This window comes from Salminus brasiliensis, chromosome 4 (genome assembly GCF_030463535.1).
Source record: "Salminus brasiliensis chromosome 4, fSalBra1.hap2, whole genome shotgun sequence".
Taxonomy (NCBI): domain Eukaryota; kingdom Metazoa; phylum Chordata; class Actinopteri; order Characiformes; family Bryconidae; genus Salminus; species Salminus brasiliensis.
In genome coordinates this window covers 31,929,567-31,953,050 of record NC_132881.1, presented here as the reverse complement: position 1 = coordinate 31,953,050, position 23,484 = coordinate 31,929,567, and the positions used below count along the sequence as shown (strand labels likewise).

Sequence of the window (23,484 nt, the reverse complement as noted above, 5' to 3'; positions counted from 1 at the left end):
TTGTTTAAGCAATAAGCCTAGTTCTCTGGAGGAATTTAGTGGGTTTTACCAGTGACAGCTTGTTCATGTGCAAACATGTTTTGCGCATTTTTATAAATAATGAAAAAATCACCAGATTACCTGCATCTTCCACAGAGGAAAATATTTTCCTAGGACCAGAAATATGTGGCACATACACAACCCAGAAATGTAATGTTGTTTACAGCTCCAAAATGTCTTTCACTCTTCTGTATCTTGTGTTTCTGCACTTTAGAAGACTTGATTTACTTGAAGTATTTATTGGAAGGACAACTGTGCCATTTAAGTGCATTCTTGGTGGTAATAGTAGAAAACCACTTCTCTGGCCCTGTCTGAGGACTTTGTTTTTGTTAGGAAATGCATGTCATCTTTTGAGGCAGAGGATGGAGAAAAGCCTACACAAATCGGAGTACTTTTTTTGGCTTTGAGTTGCACAATAGATGTGGTGAATGTGGAGTCAACAGAAAGAAGAGCACATATAATCTTTGACTAATCACAAAAACCACTCTTGCTAACTTCAGACAATAGCTTGCACAGCATGTGTTGGAAAGTCTCATGAAAATAATTAGGCTTGTTGAAGGAAACTCCAGTGTGCAATTCCACTTCCAAGTCCTGCTTGGATTCATTCTATATTCTTGGAAATCAGTCATAACTTTATCAAAATATTAATCTTGTTACAGGCCCCAAATGCTAAACGCTAACTATACTGACACATACAGTGCTAGGCAAGTCTTGAAAAGTCATTAAAATTATTATTCATTTTTTTTGTGTAACGTTTTACACAAATATCCACATAACTATTTTCCAGTACTATTGAAACACTGGCCTTCGTGGAGAAGGGGAGGGTTGGAAGTGGTTCAGCAAACACACACACACACACACACAAACAATTCCAATAACCTGTTCATCCATATTTACGCCTATGCTAATGTTCTAACTTCTGCAGTTTCACTATTGGCAAACCATTTACCCAGATTACCTTTTCCACAGTATTGCTTGGGATCCTTGATAGTTTTTAACATTTCATAAACGGCATTAGCATTACAATTTCATTATCTGTGGCATCATCCACATGTGCTTTATGCATGTAAGCGCAGTTAGAGTACCAGTGTGCGCTCAACAACTCTCCGCCATTAGCATCACAATGTGAGGGCCCGATCAAGCAGAGCTCTGTCTGGCCTGGATAGGGAGATTCAGCCAAGGCCAAGGCACAGCCTGCAGATGGCCTTCCCTGGAGTCTCACACACAAGAATGATAGTGTCACCCTCATCAGCTGCGTTCTGTGTGCGATTTCCGGAGTGCTCGGCGAAAGGCCCGATTTGCGCGAGCATTCCAGTCAGGTGCGTGTTGGTGTTATTTATTAATTCCCACTAGGAAGGCTAAATGAAGCCAGTGTTTCCTTAGGTCTCCCCGGCTCCTTTTCTTGTGGGTGCAGCTGTCTCTTTTTATGCCTGTGAGGGAGAGACTGCAGAGTCGCAAAGACTGACAAGGAGGAACAGGTGTGCTGTTAAATGATAAATCTGCACGCTTACAATGCCTCAGTGTTCGCAAAATCAGTCCTCCTGAAACGAAGCGCTCAGACGTGCTGAGGGAACGCGCAAATAATTAAGTGTAGACCCTGCTGAGAACCAAGTTAAGCTGGCATTGACACAACTTTAGCAGCTGACCTGAGGTCAGCCTTGCCCCCTATTAGGAGAGGGGCCTGGACTGTTGATTCTGGAGCTGGCTCCAAAAACGTGAAAGGAAAGGAAGCTGAAAGTAGAGGGTGAGGACTACCAAACGAAATCTGGTGTAACATTTTAAGTTTTAGATATTTTCATAACATTTGAAGCAAAAAACGAAATGTAGTGCAATGTTTGCTGCATCGGCTGAGATGGAAAAATTTACATTCGATTAAAATGTTTAAATCTGTGTCTTTCTGCATTGTTTTTTTTGCTGAGCGAATATGAAATATGTACTTGAGGCCATTGTGATCAAAACAAAAGCACTTTATAACTACATGCTGGAGAGCACCAATTTCAAACCAAGTTAACTAATTGATGATCTGATGATAAACAGGTACCTAATCAAAGGTCACTGTACGTTGAAGCAGCAAAAGTAAGTTATATTCAATATTTCACTTAGTACTTTGCTCAAGTAGATGATAGAAACTTTTTCGAAACTACAAAAAAACAAGTATAGCAACTACAAAATTACATGCAATTACTAACTTTCTACCACTGCTTGCTTTGTAGACAAAATAACTGCCTGTGTTGAGGGTTTTTTAATGGTAATTAGAGAGATTCAGAGGAAACTTATGGCATAAAGCCTTGTGCTTCTCTTATCTCTTTGATGTGCGAGATAATTAAACGCGTACTCTTTCGACGTGAAACGTAATTGTCCACTTAAGTGAAATTTACAGCGATAATTACTTCTGAGAGGAATATCACAGCAGGATGCAAGGCCATATGTTCATGGGCTGATACCATATTGCACCTGAGTCATACAGAAAAACACAATTAGGTTCACTTCAGAGTGGTTTAAGAAGAACCGTAACGTTTTGGAGTACTCTTATAAATATCCAGACCTAAACCCCATTGAGATGTGAAAACCCGCAAATGTCACGGAGGTCCACACGGAGGAACGTGCCAACATTCTTCCAGAACGGTGAGAGACTGATCAGTAATTACAGGAAACATCTGCTTGTCTTCAGTGCTGTTGAAAGTGGGGTAACCAGTTATCTGCACTATTTTAAACATAGCAAATATAATTTGGATTAAATTAAGGAAGGAATAAAACACTGTGTGCGCCAACAACGTTCATCTGATACGAAGGGGTTCAGTGAAAGGTCTGATAACACTCTGTTTTGAAAAATATGCAAAAACCCAGAACCTCAAGCAGAGAAAAAGACTTTTTCTCTGCACTGTATGACTTAACTATATTATTCCTGATTCCTGACATTTCGCATTCTGAGAATTTCTCATTCCAAGTGGTCATTTATAATTAAATGCAGCAGAGTTGCTGGGCCCCACAATCTTTTCTAGGTTATTACAGAGCTACGCCATGTTTTCCAAGTATTCCAGATAGCGTTGGACTGCTTCCTGGTTGCTGGCGCAGGCCCCGGGAGTTTGGCTGCTCCCTCTGCCAGCATCTGGAAACCATCAGCGTAAACAATGGAGGCCTCGGAGCCTGAGCCCCTCAGCCGGCTCCCGTGAGACTCCACTCCACACTGCACTAGAACACCAAACCCACCAGATACAACATGCTCAATTACCCTACAGAGAAGAGCAAGACAAAAAAAAAAAAAAAACACAACTCAACTTTCTCTAAATCTGTTTAGCTTGGCCAGGATACAGAAGAGATAGATTTACAGATATGCTAAAATACACAGATCAGATTTGGAGAGGTCCAGTCTCCCATCTCGTGTTTACTTACACAATTAGTTGCTGAATGTTTGATTAGCAATCTTATTATTCAATTGAGGAACACTTTGTGAGTCAACACTGTGTGAGTCAGCGTGCAACCAGTGACATGCAAGGGAAGCTAGATATGATTGAAGTGCCGACTTTTGGCTTTAATTAACATAAATTTTACTGTTTTTTGTTTACATAGTCCATCTATTGTCACAGGCTCATAAAGTAATTGGACAAACCAATGTCATTCTAAATATTAGAAGCATTTTTAATACTAGGATTCAAATCCTTTGCAGTTAATGATGCTCTTAAGTCTGTGACCCATGGACATCACCAAATGCTGAGTTTCATCCCTTGCTGTGCTTTGCCAAGCCTTCACTGCAGCACAGTGTTCACGGAGTTCAGTTGCTGCTTGTTTGTGGGTCTTTTTGGCTATAGTTTTCTCTCTGCAAGTGAAAAACATGCTCAGCTGAGGACAGGTGACTGACTTAGTAATTTAAAAATATTCATTTCTTTTGCCTCGAGAAGCTCCTGGGTTGCTTTCAGTTTATGTTTTGGGTCATTATTCTTCTGTTCTGTGAAGCACCATCCTATCACTTTAGCAGCATTTCACTGAATTTGAGCAGAAGCTACAGCTCTATACACTTTAGACATCAGTGGCCCAGTTCCACTGGCAGGCAAACATGTCAGCGCAATAACAGTCCCTCCACCGTGTTTGACAGATGATGTGTTATTGCTTCGGATCATGACCCCTTCCATTACTTCTCTATAATTAAGTTAATCATGCTTTCATCTGTCCGGAGGATCGTGTTCCAGGACTGGGCAGTCTTTTCAAATGTTTTATAGCGATCTAATCTGGCTTTTCAGTTGTTTCAAGTGTTAACAGTGGTTTGCATCTTGACGCAAACCCTTTGTTTTTACATTCATCACAAAGACCTCTCTTGATTATAGACTTTGGCAAGGATACGCCTACCTCCTTGAGAGTGTGCTTGACTATACTCTTAAAAATAAAGGTGCTTCAAATAGTTCTTGGATTGATGCCACAGAAGAACCACTTTTGGTTCCATGAAGAACCATGTTTGTAATACACACGTGTGAGGCTGAAGACCCTTTAAATTGGTACAGAACCTTTAAATCAAGGGAAGGTTCTTTAGACCTTTAAAGCAGCTATAGTTACAAAAAGTGTGCCACTGTCCAAATACTTATAAACCTGGATGTACGTGTAAAGGGTCCATTGGTTCTTGTTACCCATTTCATGCTATAATTCTAAACCACAGTAAATTACTTAACATCTTTTTGTAGTAAATGCTGTAAACTCTGCTCTGGTCACATGTCTGAATGTATAGAATCCTATGAGAGTCGGCTTATTTGCTTCGCTATGTTAAGACTGCTGCCGGTGGGAGTTGGCATTTCATGGATTCCAGACTAATATAGCAGGCATAAACGCATGCACAGTAACGAGTACAGAAAAAGAGGGCACACAGGCCAAGTGCCTTCAGAGTTAGCCACTGAACTGAGCAGAATGAGAAGCTCTCTTTATGCTAAATCAAGCCATGGATTACTCACCTGTTTATTTATGCTGATTTATTTATGTACTCTGTAAGTCAAGTCTGTTTGGCCTCCTCTCAAGAATGAGAGATGTCCCAACTTTGCCTCAAACGCAAATATATAGTGTGTGTTCTTTACAGGAAGCTGTAGAAAGACAAAGACAGGCTATGCACGGGTGCTTATTTTGTCCATGGCCAGCTGCTCTTTCTGAAGCGTAACTGCTGAGATAAGCGTCCTTATCTTGTACAGTGTTGGCTAAATATAAACATTAGCATTACACAATCACTGCTTTAAGACTTCACATTCTCTCCAAAGGGAATCTGTACTTACATGGTGTCCTTAACAACACATTTTATTTGTGTATGTCTACGTTTTAAATCACTGTGCTCCCACACTGACTTTGGCAAGGGAACAAAATGCAAGTGAGCTGTGTTATATGCATCAAGGCAGGTTAGTACATAGATCAGACCCAGATGCAAAGGTATGTGGTTTTCATTTAGAAAACGAGGTGATAATAGACAGCTAAAGGTTAAAGAATGTTGACTCCAGGTATGACACTTACATTTGTGTGTATGTGGATCATCCAGGGCACTTAAAGGCTTGATCCTTACCAAGGGGTGCATTTACGAAACGTGGCCAATAGGAACAGGAATAATGATCCTATAAACCAGCATTGCTTCTCCCTTCTCCAAATATTCACAACAATGCTTTAGAGCATACTGCGCACAGACCTCAATATTAATGCAAGCACTGGAGACTAAATAACATAACACACAATAAATCAGTTCTTGGAAACCCAGCAGTTTTCTGATTTATAGGCAATAAAATTACATTCAGTCACAGTAACAAATGGAGAAGTGATTACGATACCACAGAATTTGCTCTGTCCCTCCCGAGCCCAGTTTTTGCAAGGAAAAACTAAAAGGGGCAGGGGATTAACCAAAGTCCAGTCCAAGTTATATATATTATGTTAAGTGGACATACCACATCTATTAAAGTAAAAGGTCAACAGGCATAATCCAAAAAACAGGTCACAGGAAATCTCTGCTTCAACTCCAACATCTGATTTTCTCACACTATACTATAGGACAACATACAGCACAATAGTATCTTTATCAACAACATTTAAAGAAAAAAATAAAACCTCACCCTAAGAAGAAATTACACTCCTTCCCAGTGCAAGGAGTGTAACATTGAGGCCAGATCCACAAACTAGTGTTAGATTCACTCTGAGGCACTTGAGTCACTGAGCATTTATCACTTGACTCCAGCTCCTGTGGTGACAGGCAAATAGCTGGTAAACGACTGATATTTTTCAAGAGGTCTTACCAAATGTAAATGACATTTGTGGGGCCATAAACACCGTTTTAAAACATGGAAACACCTAACAGAGCTACACTGTGTTCAAATATAAGAAACATATAGCAGAGCACCTTGATCTAACAGAGCTATTATCTATTTTTAACATTCAAGAGCCTCAATGTACTGTATGTATTACATGTATTAACATATATCTCCATTTAGTTTTTCACCTAATTTGAAACTGGCGGCTGTCCCTTATATTATGTCAAAGTGTCTTGAGGACCAGCACAAATGCTGCAAAATCTTTTTACACTAACTATTACTGGAAGTTAAAAAGATTTTTTTACAGTCCTATAGTCAGCTGAGCATCTACCCATACTGCCATGTGTCCATAACTGAACTTGGCATTCCTCCTCCAGTCACCAAGAAATAGCTGATTCTGCATTTCTGATGTGGTTTTCATTGTTAAGGCCTCTTATTTTAGCCCAAGCACAAGACCAGAAAGTGTCTGCACAAAACTTCTATGAACAATAGCTTGCTTCCTTCTCAGTGTCTGATGATGAAACCAGTTATGAATGATCAGATAGACCAGTATTAATTTTAGAAGCATGCCAATGTTCCACTGACAATGTGAAAACCATCTGAACATCACAGAAACATCTGAAAGGAGTTAAGACTGAAAAGATCCCAAAACCACCCCCAGCTTTAATCATTTATAAGCTTTCCTTTTCAGGGCTGTTCGTACCAATTTTGACAGTTAAGACTGCTCGACCTTGGAAAAAAACTGACATTCCAATATTTTATTTTCTGCATAGTATATTACAATATTAAAAAAGTAAAAGGGATTTTCACCAGTCAATGGACCAACATTTGATGATATTAGTAATGAACTCAGTGTATCCAATATTGGAGTAAATTATCTGATATTGGGCAGATTCTGGTAAATAGGTCATGAAAATGAGAATTGTGTGAATTTTCCTTTTGTTTAAGCAGCATAAATGTTTTTCTTTTTTAACTTTCTTTGCAATATGATTTTTTTCTGTTATTATCATAATAATGTAAGTCTCGATTTGCTTTTCGCTAATTATATATCGCCAATACTTAATGTAATGCATGTATAATGCCTCACTGAATGCAAAGAGAGTTTAATTAGCATTAATTTACTCAGTGTAGTGCAGTGCAATTCAATCTGTCACAACTGATTCCTCCAAAACGTATAAATCTAAAACATGGCAGTTACTGTGTACTGGGAAAATGAAACATAATATTTTTGCTTTACCGCATGTGAGCTATTCAACGCTCACCTGCTGCATTTTGCAGAATCTTGTAAAAGTATTTACTAGCTTAAAGTTTTCCTTCCAAAATATTTATCCTCTTGCTTAAAATGAAAGATAACAGTCATGGTCACAGGCAGCGACGGTGTCCGTCTCTCACACAGGGTCAGTATTTCTGCTGCTCCCTCCGTCTGCTGGATCAGGGACAATATACGAACACGACAAGTACATCCCCCTTTCCAGAAACACAGGGAAGAGATTGATCTTGGCTGATTATCTGACTGCACTTTATCTGACATTTCTCAGATATTACGATTCCAAACAGACCTGCTTTTTGTGATCCCTTCAAGGAGAGGAATGTAACAGTGAAGTAAACACACCGTCCACAGTGGACCTGAGAGAAATACACAGTCGCTGCTGTTTAGTCTCCTCTCAGACATTGGGCCTAATTATTCGACGTCAGCTCTTCCTGGTCTTTACAGGAAAAGGCGTCAGTAGGATGTGATTGGCCATGCTGAGTTAACACAGCTGATCTTCTGAGAGGAATTTTAAGTGCATTTCCTCACTGCTGAGTCACGTCAACCAAGAGTTAAAACGAAAAAGAAAGAGAATATTTATGGAGTTCAAACAGACATTGGGTTTGTTTCTGGCACTTTCTTTGTATGACATGGTTAGGAAGAACCCATAAAAAAGTGGCAGACAATGACACCACAGGTAGAGCTTTCTGCTTGTATTGCTGGCCATGTTCCTACTCAAAAAGCCAACAACTAACAAAAGTAATTACTCAAAACAGTGATAGTCTAGGAGTCCTGAGTACCTTGTAAAAGATAATTTCCATAACATTAATAACTGCCAGCCCTGTCTGTGGAACAAGATGACACAGAGAGTTTACAACCCAAGTGGTTTTACCTTCTATCCATTAAATCAAACACCAGGCTGTTTTGTGTTGTGTAATCTAACTACCTAGCAGACTTAACTAGAAATTAGTTTGTCAAGATTACCCTTCAGTTTCTTTTAATAACAGTGTTATTCCTATCATGTTAGTAATATATGAGCTTATGAGTTCAAATTGGTGTTACACTTGAAAACAGTGCGGGTGGGAGCCTTATTTATGAATGGGCACATTGTGTTCTTCAGTTTCTAAGGAGATGGTTTTCTCTTGGCCTGGTGTGTAGATAAATGTTTTCAGTGCATCAGGTTTCACTGGAAAAATGTTGGGTGTTCACATCAGCATTAGCTGGCACGGCTAAATGTCTTCAGACATCTGCAGATAAAGTTGACCTGACATTTTCAGTAGACATAACTGATCAGATTCTCAGCGCTCCAACATATCTAAAAACACCGGCAGGAGAAAAGCATATGTGTTCCTTCGGAACTGACAGCAAATAACATGGAAAGTCAACTATATTACATAGCAAAAGTAATATAGTGTTAAGCAGACATGTTGTCATAGCCCAGGAAATGGGTCCCTCTGCTGTAATCTAGTCACTTCTACAATCGCCACAGCCTTGCTGATGTTGCTGTGTTGCCAGTTCGGAGTTTGCCAAGCTGTTTTCCTCGATTCAGTAATCTTGATGTGTAGTAGATCGGGCTGGCTGCTAGTGGCATTTGGAAGCCTAAGCTCTGCATTAGTCATCCCCAAGTTCACAATCCCAGCTCAGGCTCTACTCACCCTAACGACTCGTACAGCTGCAAATCGGGATTAGGTTACCCTGGCGTTGAATGACATGAGCAGGTTGACTGCCTCATGTGGAAAAAAAAAGAAAATAGAGGTGTTGTAGCTACACGTTTCCATTTTATTTCAGAGCATAGGGATCATATAGCCGAGGGGGGGGGTCTTACCCTGTTGTTTCCTTACATGCGAGAAACGTCTGTTCCATTATTTACCGCCAACACAAAAAGCAGAGGCTAAATATTGTACAACTATACCGAAGCAAGAGTAATGATAAAAAAAAAAAAAAAAGTACAAAATGTAATAATAGTAAAAGTCACTTCTATAACTTGAGTGGGTCATCTATCATTGCTGTTGTGTGGCAAGTAGCCATGTACACTCTTAAAAAATAAAGGTGCTCTTTGAACGATACCATGGAAGAAGCAACAGTGGTTCTTTTATGGCACTGCTCAAAGGACCCCTTGTCACACCTTTATTTTTGTGTGTAGATGCACATCTTCCCGCAATGCCAAGGCTGAGCAGTAGACAAAATGCTGACTGTCATTTGAAGAGGAAAAGCCTTCTGTTATATCTCCAGCATCCCAGATAAGCCCTATCTGTTTACATTTCTGCCTCTGTTTCACTGTCCTCTCTCAGATAGCTTCACCAGCAGATCTCATATTCTCTCTCTCTCATAGGCACATTCATACACATCGAGGGCATGCACGGGGTTGGGAATCCGACTAACTGGATGTCTGTAGGATTGAGTTAGAATAGAAGGAAGATCTCAGGTCAGACTGTAAAAACATTCCCATAGTTCCCCTCCCCCACATTCTCCTCAACTCACTCACCCCCACCCCCCAACCTCCACTCTTTCCCTTCCCTCAGCTCGGCCTTACAGCAGCTAATAAGACTCAACACAGACCTTCTAGTCCACAACAAGGGCGTCTCTATGCTGGGCTCAAAAATCAGCACAACTCAGATATGTTTTCTGCCTCGATCATCTCTTTGATAAACCCTGTTCGACCTGAGATTTTTTTAAATCTCGGTTTCAGAGGTCTGGACCTTTCTTTTAATATGGGAATGTTTTTAATATTTCCTTTATGTAGCTCAACATGAAAAAAGACTAATCTTACCCAAGCACTTCAGAGCAAAGCTCTCAACGGCCATTAACTAGCCAAAGATGGACTGTTGACAGAAATGGTACTACAGCCTCACTCAAAACCAGCACACATTCCTTACAGGTCTTTGGTAATAACACAAATCTCTCGTCTCATGTTGGCTGACTGAGGCCCTCTCTCTGCTGTCCTGTAGAAGCCTGTGATTGTACAGTGATTAAAAAGTGATCTGTAGCCTTAGCAGTGCTGTAGTCAGCATCCCACCGGGCGAACAATATGGGCTGACTTCCTGACCCCTTCGTCTGGGGATCCTGAAGGCAAACAATGGGATCCTTAATTAACATCGGCCATTCCCAGCAGTGCTGGGCTCTTCCCAACAGGCCCGATTGAGGCCTACATACAAAGCCTGCTGTGTTGTCCCTCTGACACCACATACTGTGCCCAAGCTGCACTGCTCCGCAGCACGATCGCCACCATTCAAGCCACAGTAATATTGCCTTTCAGCACAGAGTGGGAATGGTCAAGTCCTTCTTGTCTACAGGTCAAACATGAGTGATGTCCTCTGATAGTATAAATGTGGAATTCAATTTTTTTTTACTGCACAAAGTTCTGAGACTGTAGAGGGTCTGTGACATTAAATGAGATCATACCATAGTAATAGGTTGCAAACATTGCTGCCACTCTTCAGACGGATATGTTTCCTTCTTAGAGAGGCTGCCCTTCTGCAAGTTAACGAGTCTATAATCTAAAAAAACACAATGTCTACAGCTAAGCTTGCAAAGATGATATAATGATAACTGATTAAAACCTTGCTAGAGCAGATACCCATACCAAGAACTGATCATTTTCACTTGTATACATTTTTTAAATTTTAACAATTCAAGCTATAATTCATATAGTCCATGTGAGCATATCATCGCTGTCCAAAATAATGTGTATATATATATTCACCAAGTTATTTAAACACAACAGCTGTCCTTTACATTGAGGGCATCCTTTACATTTCCTGATAAATATATCAATACAAATCGGTTTGGAATGTCTTGGAAAGAAAACTCTTCACATTAACGTACAATAGAAGGTAAATGCCTTTGCTTTCTCCTTTAAAGTTATCATGTCAGAGATTTTGTTGTGGACAGTGACAGATGTTCGTTAGGCAGTAAAGGTGTAAGTGAATTTTAGCTTATGGCATCCTTGGGAATTGAATTCTCGACCTCTCGACGATAAAGCACAACTTTACACATTTGTGCCAAATGAGAGTGCAAGATGAGGCACTGTTATGATGTGATGATAGCAATACAAGCTGTGTTGGCTGAATACAAAACACAGCTGTAAGAAGGCCTATTACAAAATCCTTAAAAAAACAGAACTAATGAAAAATAAGAGTAATAAATAGAAACCAACACTGCAGTTTAATTATTTTGGGCAGCACCACACCCAGTGCTACAATATTTATATTATTTATGACTGTCAGCTTTGTTGTTTATTTAAGATTCGTAGTGTGACAAATGAATATCAATTAAATATGCGTATTTTATTATTAAATATATACAACTAGATAAGAATGCTGACACTGTCAGTATCTTTAGCCTTCTTAAATCAGTTTTGGCCACAATATTTATTTGTACAGTGTTTTTTTACAACTGGCATTGTCACAAAGCAGCTTTACAGGAATCTGTAAAGAAACAAGAGATGAACAAAATGTAAAAACTAGATTTAAAAATGTAAATTTAAAACATTTCCTGTCAGCTTCATCAGCAGATTACCCAACACTGTTTGTGGACATGGGACCCTGTTATTCTATTTGTTTTCTTTCATTAACTTTTGGGTTTGCAAGACCTGTGTTGACTGAGCCTCTTGTTAGAAAATGATTGAAGTCTATATGAAACCTTCTATGAAAATAAAAGTTAATGGAAAAATAATTACCGTGGGTTTAATAAATAATTGTAGTAAAAATCTGCAGGATCTGAAAGGAGGAGTGGTGACCTCAGAAAACAAGACTCTCCCTGACCCGCTGTCCAAGAAAAACAGACCCTCTGCAGCATGTCCAAACAACAGTTGTCTTGTTAATCCTGATGTAGGCATTTTTAAAAGCCACTTTTGTAACTGAGAAAGCCATTCTGACAAAACTTTGCTAGGCCCTCCTAAATCAGAATCTCACACCCTTTGAAGATAGCAGCATGTCTCAGAAGGGGAAGAAAAAAAAGCTTTAAGCAAATGCAGCTTCCATTTTAAGGTAATTTTCCACATCTTTACATACGGCAACCACAGTTCATTGCTTGTTGTACTCTGTCTGCTGGCATCTTCTCCTTCCATAAAAGAGAAATGCCAAAGTAAATTCTGGGTGCATATCTCTAGCAGTGACAAAGGGAAGTGCTATGGCTGTTGTATCAGCAAAACTCAGAGGAAGAATTGTATTCCTGTACAGAACACAAACCATCTGGCAGGAAACCTTCTTTTCATTTTCTTTTAACTTTGATTTCCTTTTTAAGGAAGTGTTCTCAGTGAGCTCGCTCTGACACTGACACTTCTTTCTGGCTGTTTCCAAATCCTGTCTATTTCTTTCTCTCCTATCCTGAGTTCAACATTTTTTTTTCCTGCTGCCTATTCTACGCTGTCCTGTTGCAAGCTACAAATTCCACAAACTATCTAATTACATGAAAATGTTAACCTCACAGAGTAAAAACAGAAGCCACTGTAAATACATCTGCACAATGAGGTTCACCAGGCTGTAACACTTAGGAAAAAACTTTGTCTACAGAAGAACCCATTTTTGTCCTATATCCAAAAACATCTACCTTTATCTATAAAGTATTTTTCACCACCGCAACGAAAGCTTCAACCCAACAAGGAACAAGCTTAAGAATCCAAATGGTCTTTGGGTAATCATGGTTCTGTATAGAACCACTGACTTTACCAAAGAACCATTGAAGAAGCCCCTTTTCACAAAAGAAAAACACTTTAGAACATCACACACATCCAACTACCAAATACTGGGCTAACCCAAACATGTTAAGGTCTTTTTAGGCCAAAAATATAATACATTTTTTAGTCCTCGCTGTGCTGTAGAGCGAAGGCGCTTTATCAGGAAAACAGACAAGCTGTAAAGAACACATAGCAGCTGGTTTGGACATCTAGGAATGCAAACAGATGATTTACTATGTCACATTGCACTCAGATTCACAAGACATTCAGTGCAATTGTTGTGTGGCTGTAAAACAAAACAGTTTGTAGGTTTTAATGTGCATGCTAAATTATCACAGCCATTGTTTGTGCTGGGTCGATCAGAGAAGAAGCACTGGCAGTCAGCAGAGAACTATGTAAAATACAGTAAGACATGTTTGTTGGTGACTGAAAATGCAGTGTAAATATAGCATTTCCAATTAGAGCTATTATTGTGAAGCACTCATCAGGAAATGGGGTGTGCCCAAACTACAGGGACTAATTGTTTTCCAACTGTGGTAAAGTGTCATGTGTGATGTAACATGTTGTAGAACCAAATTGGAAATAAATTGCATGGATATATGTATATTTGAGGATTCAGTCCAGCATCGGTAGTACAACAGGGACCTGACTATTACAACTGTGTTTATGCAATTATCTCAGCAAGAGTCTGGAGAGAAGGTGTCTGTCTCCTCAAAGGTCTGTGATTGCCTCTTACATCAGAGTGTTTTGCTTTAACACACGGCTCTAGCTGTAATGGAAGTTTCTTTCAAACAAAGACTTTCTTCCCAAAGAAAATTACACAACGTGCGGCTGATATTTGCCATTTCAATATATTACATAATGCAAGCGCTCGCGCCAACGGCAACAACAAACTATTAGGATTTTATCACCTTGACCACAAGCGGGCAAACCGTTTGTTAGAACAAAACACGAGCAAGTTAAAAAACTGATTTCCTCGGCCTTAACGATCCCCTCACATCGCGGCGATGGACGGATGAGTTTCGCTGATGCTCCTGGAGAAGAGTGAGATCTCCAGCTTTAACGCCATTTGCTACAAATGCCTCAGCGTGTTGGATCTGCCGCATTTGATCAACAGACCTGTGAGAACTGCGCTGGGAGGAAGTGAGCCAATACAACATGAGGAAAACATTTGTGTTGGAGCATTGTAAAAAAGCAAACTTCTTTAAGAGAACAAAATGCCTTGAATCAATTGAGTTGCTTCAACAACATGTTCTGTACCTTTAGGGTAAGTTAATGAATTGAGCTCGACAGTTATTCTGAAATGTGCAACAATCCCCTCCTACAAGTCCTAACATGTAAATAGTATTCTTTTACACTTAATTGCCAATATTTGAAATGTTTTCTCAAAGCAACAGACCAAAAAGTCACCTAAACTAGTAAAGCCACTGATAATTAGCATGAATATTGTTGTTATCACCTCAAACCTTTTTATCTCCATTATTTCACTTTTTCCATTTTTCACTTAATAGCAGACATGTATAAAGTACTAGAGACCCAGACCGGAGTAAAACGAGTTTCTTTCAGTGCTAAAGTATTCAACATTTTGTGTACTTACTTACTGCAAGTAGTTTATTCTAAAATGTACTACTTAAGTACTGAAAGTAAAAGTACAAGTATTGTGTTCTGTAGTTCTTACAGAAAGCAGTCAAAAGTCTGAATATCATTGTTTATATTATTTTAAATGCTTAGACTTAAGGACCGTCATAATTCCTTTGGCTGTAGTACAAGGACAGAAGTGTAGAAGACAGAGTTCATGAAAATGAGCCTTTAATTAACTCTCTGTAAATAAACTCGTCCAAAAGAATGGCTAAACAGAATTGACTCAACCTGCAATATACAAGTGTTTCGCATGTACAAAACAAGTGAGGAGAGCATCTTACTTAACACTGAGCTTAACTCTTTCTCAGCAAAACTACAACTAAAAGATCTCAGACCATTAAGCCACATGCAAGTATTTGAAGGTGGTGATGATGGTGTTTCTTCTGGTGGTTCTTTCATCTGGAAATGAACTAACAGAGCTCTAGTGTTGGTGTCCTCACTGCAGCAGCGGAGTGAAAGGAAGAACGGCAGCATGAGCGCTCACGGCTTCATTGCTTGTTCTGCTCAATATTGAGGCGGCCTTATCAAACCCGGTGACAGTGCCATCGAGCGCTCTGGCGGTGATAATGATTGTTTGACATGATTTGTAACATTTTCAATTGTCAATTTTCAACATTTTCAACACATCAATTGTAACGAGTAATGATACAGCACAATAAAAAAGTAACGGAGTAAAAGTATTAAACTGTTTCAAAATTTCATGATGAATGGTCCAATAGAAATGTTTTGAATAAAACAACGTGAATAAAATCTTTTTCCATGGACTTCCATTGAAAGTTAAGAAGGCAGTTGTCCTTATCTTGCAAAGTTGTCATTTTGGAGATGCAAGGTTCTTGTGTGACAGCGATGATATGCTGTATGAATATGAAGCATTTTAATAATACAGCAGCCTAAATGTAGTAACACACTCTCAGCACAGACCACATTCTCTGAAGCTGAGTGACACAACTATTTCAAACAATCCCCCACCGTCAGAGGCCTCTGAGCAAGGCGGTTCTAATTCTATCGCTACAGTCCAGAAACGTGTTACTGAAACACCTACTCAAATGCAGCAACTTACAGCTGGGGAATTCAGGAGGGAGAATGAAGTTGGAAACATGGCTATATATACACATTCCATTGCCATGATTACAATTCGAACAAAAGACGCATTCTCTCCACGGAATAAAGAGACCTCTGTATAAAAATCAATGGGATTCATGTGTTTTTGATCAACATAAGAGAATCATCATATTGCCCTTCAAAGATATCAAGCTTCTAGATTTAGTTTAACACATCTGTTTCGACTTCTTTCAAACATCACTTCCTTTATTGGCGACCACTGATGGCATTACAGACGTTTCTGGGAAGACTGAAGAAGCGAGAGCTTGTAAGAGGATGAGAATGCGCATGGCATATCATTACAGCACAGCACATCAGTGGATGGAAACGCAAATGGAGGATTTGAATATAATTAGGACCTTGTTATGACCCTACTTAAAACACTATGCATTATTCTGTTCCTAACAAGAGGCACATTGATGAGGCTGTGGTTAGCAAATAAGAGTGCCTGCCCTGAATGACCAGCGGTGTCACTATGAGTGTATGACACGAAAACGGGCACTGGCATGATTGGGGATGCATTGCAGAGTTTGTGACTCACAAGCTGAGCTTACATGTTGAGGCACTCACGGTTCTGAAATACACACACGCACATAAAACACATACATACATTTTCCATGCGGAAATCCCACTGAAAGCAAGCATGCATTGAAGCTAATATCCAACTGCTGGGCAGATATCGCAAGAAACAGACCAGAAAAAATAACTTTAACTGAAAACACATTTATGATAAAAAAGAGCCAACGGGGACCTAGCATTTAGCATGAAGCATCTGCCCACTGACTTCCACTGTAAACATAGTTTCAATCAGTGTATTTTTTTCTGTACTTTCAGGACAATTTTGGCTTACGGACTATTCCTTTAACAATAACAGACAGGGTGCTCAGGCCCAGGCCTACATTTTGGCAGTGGGGATGCTGATAATGAACATCTGACCAAAAGAGGCGTGTTTACATAACCCCCTCCGGCTGGCCCTAGGCAGAGCAGTGTTGGTCAACAGCTGCCAGCCCTATGGTTTTCATTCCTCTAACTAGCATTCCCTATGGACCTGCCTGTCATGGCCACCATTATTTTCACTCACTGACACATGGGACAGTGAGAGTGGCCTGTACTATGCTGCCTCTGCATGCCGTACACACACCAGCAGGCCGCAACCAACACACATGTTTCCTGCCCCCTCACGCTCTGTTCCAACTGAGCCATGACTTTCGCTGATTTCTATCCTGCCAGTGCTTGTCCAGACCCCCAATTCCCAGCCATTTGCGTACCTAGGCCCTCTGCCTTTTGGAGGGAGGGCTGTGTTCTTTAATTTGGCCCCCGTGTTGTCTGTGGAGCTCAGGCCAGTGCGCCTCATGCGCGGCACGGCTGAGCGGGGATGCGGGGTGTGCACCAGGAGAATGCAGGAGAATGTGATTCTCACAGCTGGCCTTAGATCACAGGGCCCGCTGTGCCCTGTGAAGTCAGATCCCCCTGTTTGTATTGGCAGTGTGCTCGTAGTCCTCTGGACATGACTAACCCGTAGTGGGGACCAGCTTATCCTGGAATTTATTTCCTTTCAGAGAACAGGAAGAAAGCTGAGATTCGCCCAAACGCATCATTGTGCAACTGTCCTTTTTCTGGGAACGTCCAAGAGCGAAGCGCACTCGTGCTTGGTCTGAGACACATTGGCTATGATAAATGGTAAGTTAATCATAAAGAGTAGGACTCAAGGGGGAGCTGAACTGCTGTAGCGTTTGAAACGAGTAGGTGTGGACACCGTCTAGGGACTGCTCTTTCTTGTGTTTCCATTGGCATTAACATGAGCAGCTGAAATTTAAAACAGGACAGATCTGCCTGTGATTTACACTACGCCTCAGCTCCAGAGCTGCTACACATGCTCACAACACACACAGTGATTTCCTACCGGCCTGAGCATCAGGGGAATTCTGTCTTCATAAAAAAGAAAGAGGTGCACTTTTAGTAACTCTCTTCCTGTACTGCACAGTATCGAAAAAAACTAAATAAACAAAACACAAATGACTAAACATCACAATGCACAAATCACATTTTACTTCACTCACAGGCCAAATATTGTGGTGGTGGTGGTGGTGGTTAGTCTCCTTGGATCTAAACAACATCTTGATTACAAATCAGCAACAATTACAGAACATCAGACTGTAGGTTCCATGGTAGTTGAATGTCTATCCACAGCTTTTAAAGACCACAAATACTGTCAGCAAATGCAAGTCTGGTTCAGCACACAATGCGGCAAATGTCAGAGACACTGACAATAAATTACCTGAGCCACGCACAAAAAGAGGTGGAGGTATTTTATCATGAGACAGGTCTTTTAGCGGCCTGCAGGGAACCCTCATCATCTTTCATAAAGGGAGGCTTGCCATTTTAATCCCACATCTGGTGTGCATTACCATTCCATGCAGCTCTGACTCAAGTCTGGATCTTAGCAAGTACCTCACCCTCTCTTTGTGTCCAAAGACCATAAAATGCTAACAGCTTGAAAGTAAAGATGACATTGTCTCATTTTCAGAATCTTGTACTTGATCTGAAAAGATTTGGGTTACACGCTACAATCATTTTCCACTAATTAGTGTTAAAGTGAAGATGCCTAGGGGATAGATCCAGAGTAAAGTAATAATGTGCTAAATCTAAATAGCCTTACTTTTGGACATGTACAGTGTACAATCCTGTAGAACACGACTAAGTAGACTAAACACAGATTTTGTTACATAAATAATCTGTGCACTTAAGTATACTTTTAAAGGCAATGATTTACTCTAAATAATACTTTAGTGCTGTTACACAAAATCCTTGAGATCTGAAAGACCAAGAATCTCTAGAAGAGAACTGCACATATTATGGTAAAAAAAGGCAAATAAAAATCCCTCTATCACTGCCCAGAACCTGTATGAAAGTTTAGCTGATATGGGTGGTGCACTTGATGCTTGCACAAATGTAATCTTCAGGCAAAGTCATAAGAAGGAAACCTATGACCTCATCACAAAACTCAAAGTTCGTTACAAAACTTGTATGTTACAAAATGTCTAGAGAAGCCAGATGAGTTTTGGAAGTAGGTACTGTGGACTGATGAACTTTCTTTTTTTTTTTAACCACAATTAGGCTGTTTCTGTTTGCTGAAATTAAGGAACCGTATTTCATGAAAATAACACACTGCCAACTGTGAAGCATAGGGGTGGATGTTTCACGCTTTGGTGTTGTGTTGCTGCCAGTTGCATTGGCAATATTGCAAAGGTGGAGGGGAAGATAGATTTCCTAAAATACCAGCAAATCCTGGATGAAAATGTCCTTCCATCTGTTAAAAGCTAAAGCTAAAAATAAGATGGCTTCTGCAACAAAATAATGATCCAAAGTCCACATAAATATCACAGAAAATGTATGGATTGACCTTAAACAAGATCTGCAGCAAGACAACCCAAGAACATCTTAGATACCTTCTGCAAAAGAGAGTAAGAAAATTACCAACTAAAAAAAGTAAGTCTTCTAGCTTACAAAAGCTGAATTTTCTGCTAAAGAGGTTGTTACTAATTCTTGATTCTACAAGGATCCTAAACTTTTGCATAGGCCACACTGATGATTTTGATCCCGATATGAAAGAGTAACTGTGCATTATGATTTGCAGAACATCTTGCGTTTTATGTTTGATAAACTACAAATTTATGAACAAATATCATTATGAATGGGCCAGTGGAAATGCCAAATTTGCTTTTACATTGACTTCTATTAAAGATTAAAAGGTTCTGAAAGTTGCCACTTTCGGGATATGAGGTTTAGAGTAAAAGTGACCATTTGTTTATCTGGAATATCAGAGAATTTAAAGACATATTATGCAGATATGTAGTAGAAATACGTGCAGCATTCCCTGTGCAAGAGAACTACTACAATAACTAATAGTTACATCTGTGACACAAATGTTGCCGCATGCTAAAGTGGCTTCTATGAATTCTGACTAGAAACTGTTACATAATTTCCTGCAGACAAAACGCATGCATAAAGTCTCTGGCGATTCCTCCAAAATGAAAGATCAGCGTATGATTGAACGAGCGAAGTACGACTGCATGATGTGTTTTGTTCATCAAATCTTTTGGAAAAAAGAAGCAATGAAAAACTTGTTTGTTTACATAGTACAAGAGTTATCCAGAGGCCTATGCAGCCTTGCGAAGTGCAATACAGTACCTAAATTAGCCTGATGCACAAGATTAAAAAGACAGAGAGTTGCCTGTTTAACAAGTAGGTCACTGCAACATCTCTTGCTATCTCTCTTACTATCTCTCTTGCTCTTTCTCTTATACACACAATGGTTTATGTGCTGTGGGGACAAGCAGGGTCTTACCTGAGGACAGTCTTTGATGTAGTGACCCTTATTGAAGCAGAGGTGGCACAGGTAGTTTGGTGGAGGTCTCTTGCTGGGCTTGCGTGGCTCAGAGGACAGGGAGAGGTCGGAGAAGTGGTCCGTTAGAGAGTTCAACCCATCCACTATGTTGTTCAAAGAGCCATACGGGGAGATACTTTTGTATAAGCCATTATTCAAGGCCTGCAGAGGAGCAGAGAACAAAAGGGACGCACACAAGAACGTATTTAGACTGTAAACATGAGACAACCTACAATGTGTCAGGAAATGTTCTAATGCACACCATGCTGCTTTTGAAGAATGACATCATTTTAAACCATGTGAAAGGTGAGAAACCAAGAAATCATGCTGGTGAACAGACTCGGTACACGACAGAAGCAGGAAATGTGTAAAACCAGTTAACCCCAAGCAAGCTTTAACGGGTCAGCCTCATATTTGATCAACGGAAAACTGTGTCAGTAAAATTGCTACACTTTTTTTTTTGCGATACCATAGAAGAACCCCTTTTGGTTTCATATAGAACCATGTTTGTAAAAGAAGTGTGTGAATGTGAAGAAGAACCTTTTAAGGATGATCTCTAGTGTAAACATTGTTCTGCATGAAGCCAAAAGTGGTTCTTCTATGGCATCTCTCAAAGAACCCTCTGTAGCACTTACATTTTTATGATCTTAGATCTCAAAATTGAAAAATGTACAGTGTGTACTTTAAATGCATCCAGCCTGTTCCAAGGTACACCCCAACTTAAGCCTAATAGTCAGTGCATCAGACAGTGGTTTGCACATTGGGCTGTACTATAACCACAGTGAGCACAGGAATGTCAAACACTCGTATGTTGCCCTCTCAGAGGCTTGGAAGTAAAGAAACTGTCTGAGCGATGTCTTCCTCTTCAGGAAACAGCTATCTTTTGGAAGGGCGTGTTACTGTTGATGGCTAATGTTGCATAGTACTAAAACTGAACTGTGTACTTGGCAAGTCCTATAATGTTCATGCTGTTTTTAGCTACTAAGGACATTAAACAGCGTCCTTACATCCTCCAGCCTATTCTCTGCTCATCAGTTGAATAAACTCATGCATGTAACACAATGTTTTATTTCTTTTTTCCCCCATTGGTCTACATCTGCCATTCGTTTTCTGTCCTGCCCACACAAATCCTGCTTATTCCCTTTGTGAGAGAAACCACAATGAATCGAAAACACACACAACCCTAAACTTGTATTTCTTCAGACGTACTTATAGATACATGTGATGGTCATCCACAGACATGCATTCTTGGGATTGTGGTTGAAACGGTTGAAGCACCTTGATTTGATGTAAGAGTTCTTTACAGATTTAAAGGTTCTTCACACTCACAAATCTTTATTACTTGGTTGTTGATGGAACCACAAGTGATTCTTCTACAGTATCGCTCAAAGAACCCTTTAAAGCACCATTGTTTTTAAGAGTGAATGACCAGCAAAGTAATTACCTGTCTATAACATGCAAATGTAAATCCACAGCAAGTTCTCCATGCTTATAAATTTGACTAGCACACATTTTCAGATTGGTATACCAGTTTGGTGTGAATATCACAGTAATATACAATAATAATACTGATGATTTCAGCTACAGTATATATTCAGTGTTAAGGGCAGAAGGTGTTAAAGAGGGTGAAAAGCAGATGGCCATCACACACTTTGTCTAATGGAGGAGATCTCCCCTTTCTGCTCTCTCACTCAGCAGGAGAGCTTCCCAGGGGGTTGTTCCTGCCCTGCAATGCCCTGTTCCCACTCTTTACACACACATATTCTCTAATACAATTTCTAAGTAAAAATAAGTTGTTAACCCTCTATAGAGAACATACTGCACAGTTACTACTTATTCACATAATTAATTGTGGACAAATGCTTTTATGAATTATATATATATTGTCTTACTTTCTCTCCAATAGGTTCAACTTGACACATACACTCAAAATCTGCAGAAACCAACAGATTTAAGTTTGTTTTCTGCAGAAAAGTTATTATCAACAAAACATGTCCACTTAAAAAGGGTGGCTAAACTTTGCATCTGCATCTCTATGTCCGTTTGTTCACACACATGAACACAAACATACAAGTACATATGCCAACATGCAGGCATGCATACACACACACTCACACACCTACACAGCTGTTGCTGTTATTAGAAGTTTGAGTAGGTTTGAGTGCTTCTCAGGAAAGACGTGGTGCTCCGTATACCTCTGTGTGTGAGTGCTTTCACAGAGCTCACAAATGGCACCTAACATTTCCAGCCTTCTAAAACACTAATCTAAGATGTAATTACAGAGTCGATTAACCTATGACTTCTAATTCCGAGGGATAAAAGTATGAAAACTGATACGCCTGCTCTAACTAACACTGGCACTATAAACATGTACATAGTGATAGGTAAACCAACATCATATCATTCAATGCCAAGGTGCCGTGAAGGACCTACTGTGTTGTACCGAACATGTTTTTTCAAGCTTGGAGCAACAACATTTAAAAACCTAACAGTTTTCCTCTCTCACAGATGTTGTTAAGGGAATCATAAAGAAAGAATCATAAGAAAATCTGAGTTTTAATTATGAAACTCTTACATCATTGGAACCAATTACTGGGTTCAGCAGTGCAGTCTAGCCTTACTCTCATTAGTGTATCACAATTTCCTTACTTATTCTTAGACCTTGTTCATTCTTCATGCAGTCCCATCTGTAACGATGTATCAGAAAGCCACCCCATCTTCTGAGCCTGACTGATATTTTGTGCCACCAACTGCTTTGACTTGCTGTTAGAATCACAGCTCACCATACCATCATCATTCCAACATATCTACGATTACTGTTATGTGATTTAATCAACTCTTGTTAATAATATGATTCTGATACTGTGTGTTTTTATATGTTCAAAGTTTCAGATCAAAGATCAAAGATGTAATTCACTTACAGGACTTACACGATCACGTAAATAATAAATAAAGCCTTAGAATATAGACTTAAAACCTACAGGTAATATTTGGTCATTCTGAAAGGGCATCATACATTACCAGATTTACTCTCTAGAAGCACATTTAGCCAATATAACATTGAGTAATGTAAAATTGAGTGCAATCATCATAAACATGTAAATACACTTATTATTTCTTAAGTGTA

General features: G+C 39.7%; 1 protein-coding gene across 1 annotated transcript in view; it reads right to left on the bottom strand.

Moving 5' to 3' along the window:
* zcchc24 (zinc finger, CCHC domain containing 24) overlaps positions 1 to 23,484 on the bottom strand; it is a 36,512-nt gene that overhangs the window by 11,824 nt on the left and 1,204 nt on the right. Inside the window, exon 2 of the mRNA XM_072678024.1 lies at positions 20,319 to 20,519. Within this exon, the coding sequence (XP_072534125.1) occupies positions 20,319 to 20,519 (201 nt within the window). The remainder of the gene's footprint in view (positions 1 to 20,318; positions 20,520 to 23,484) is intronic.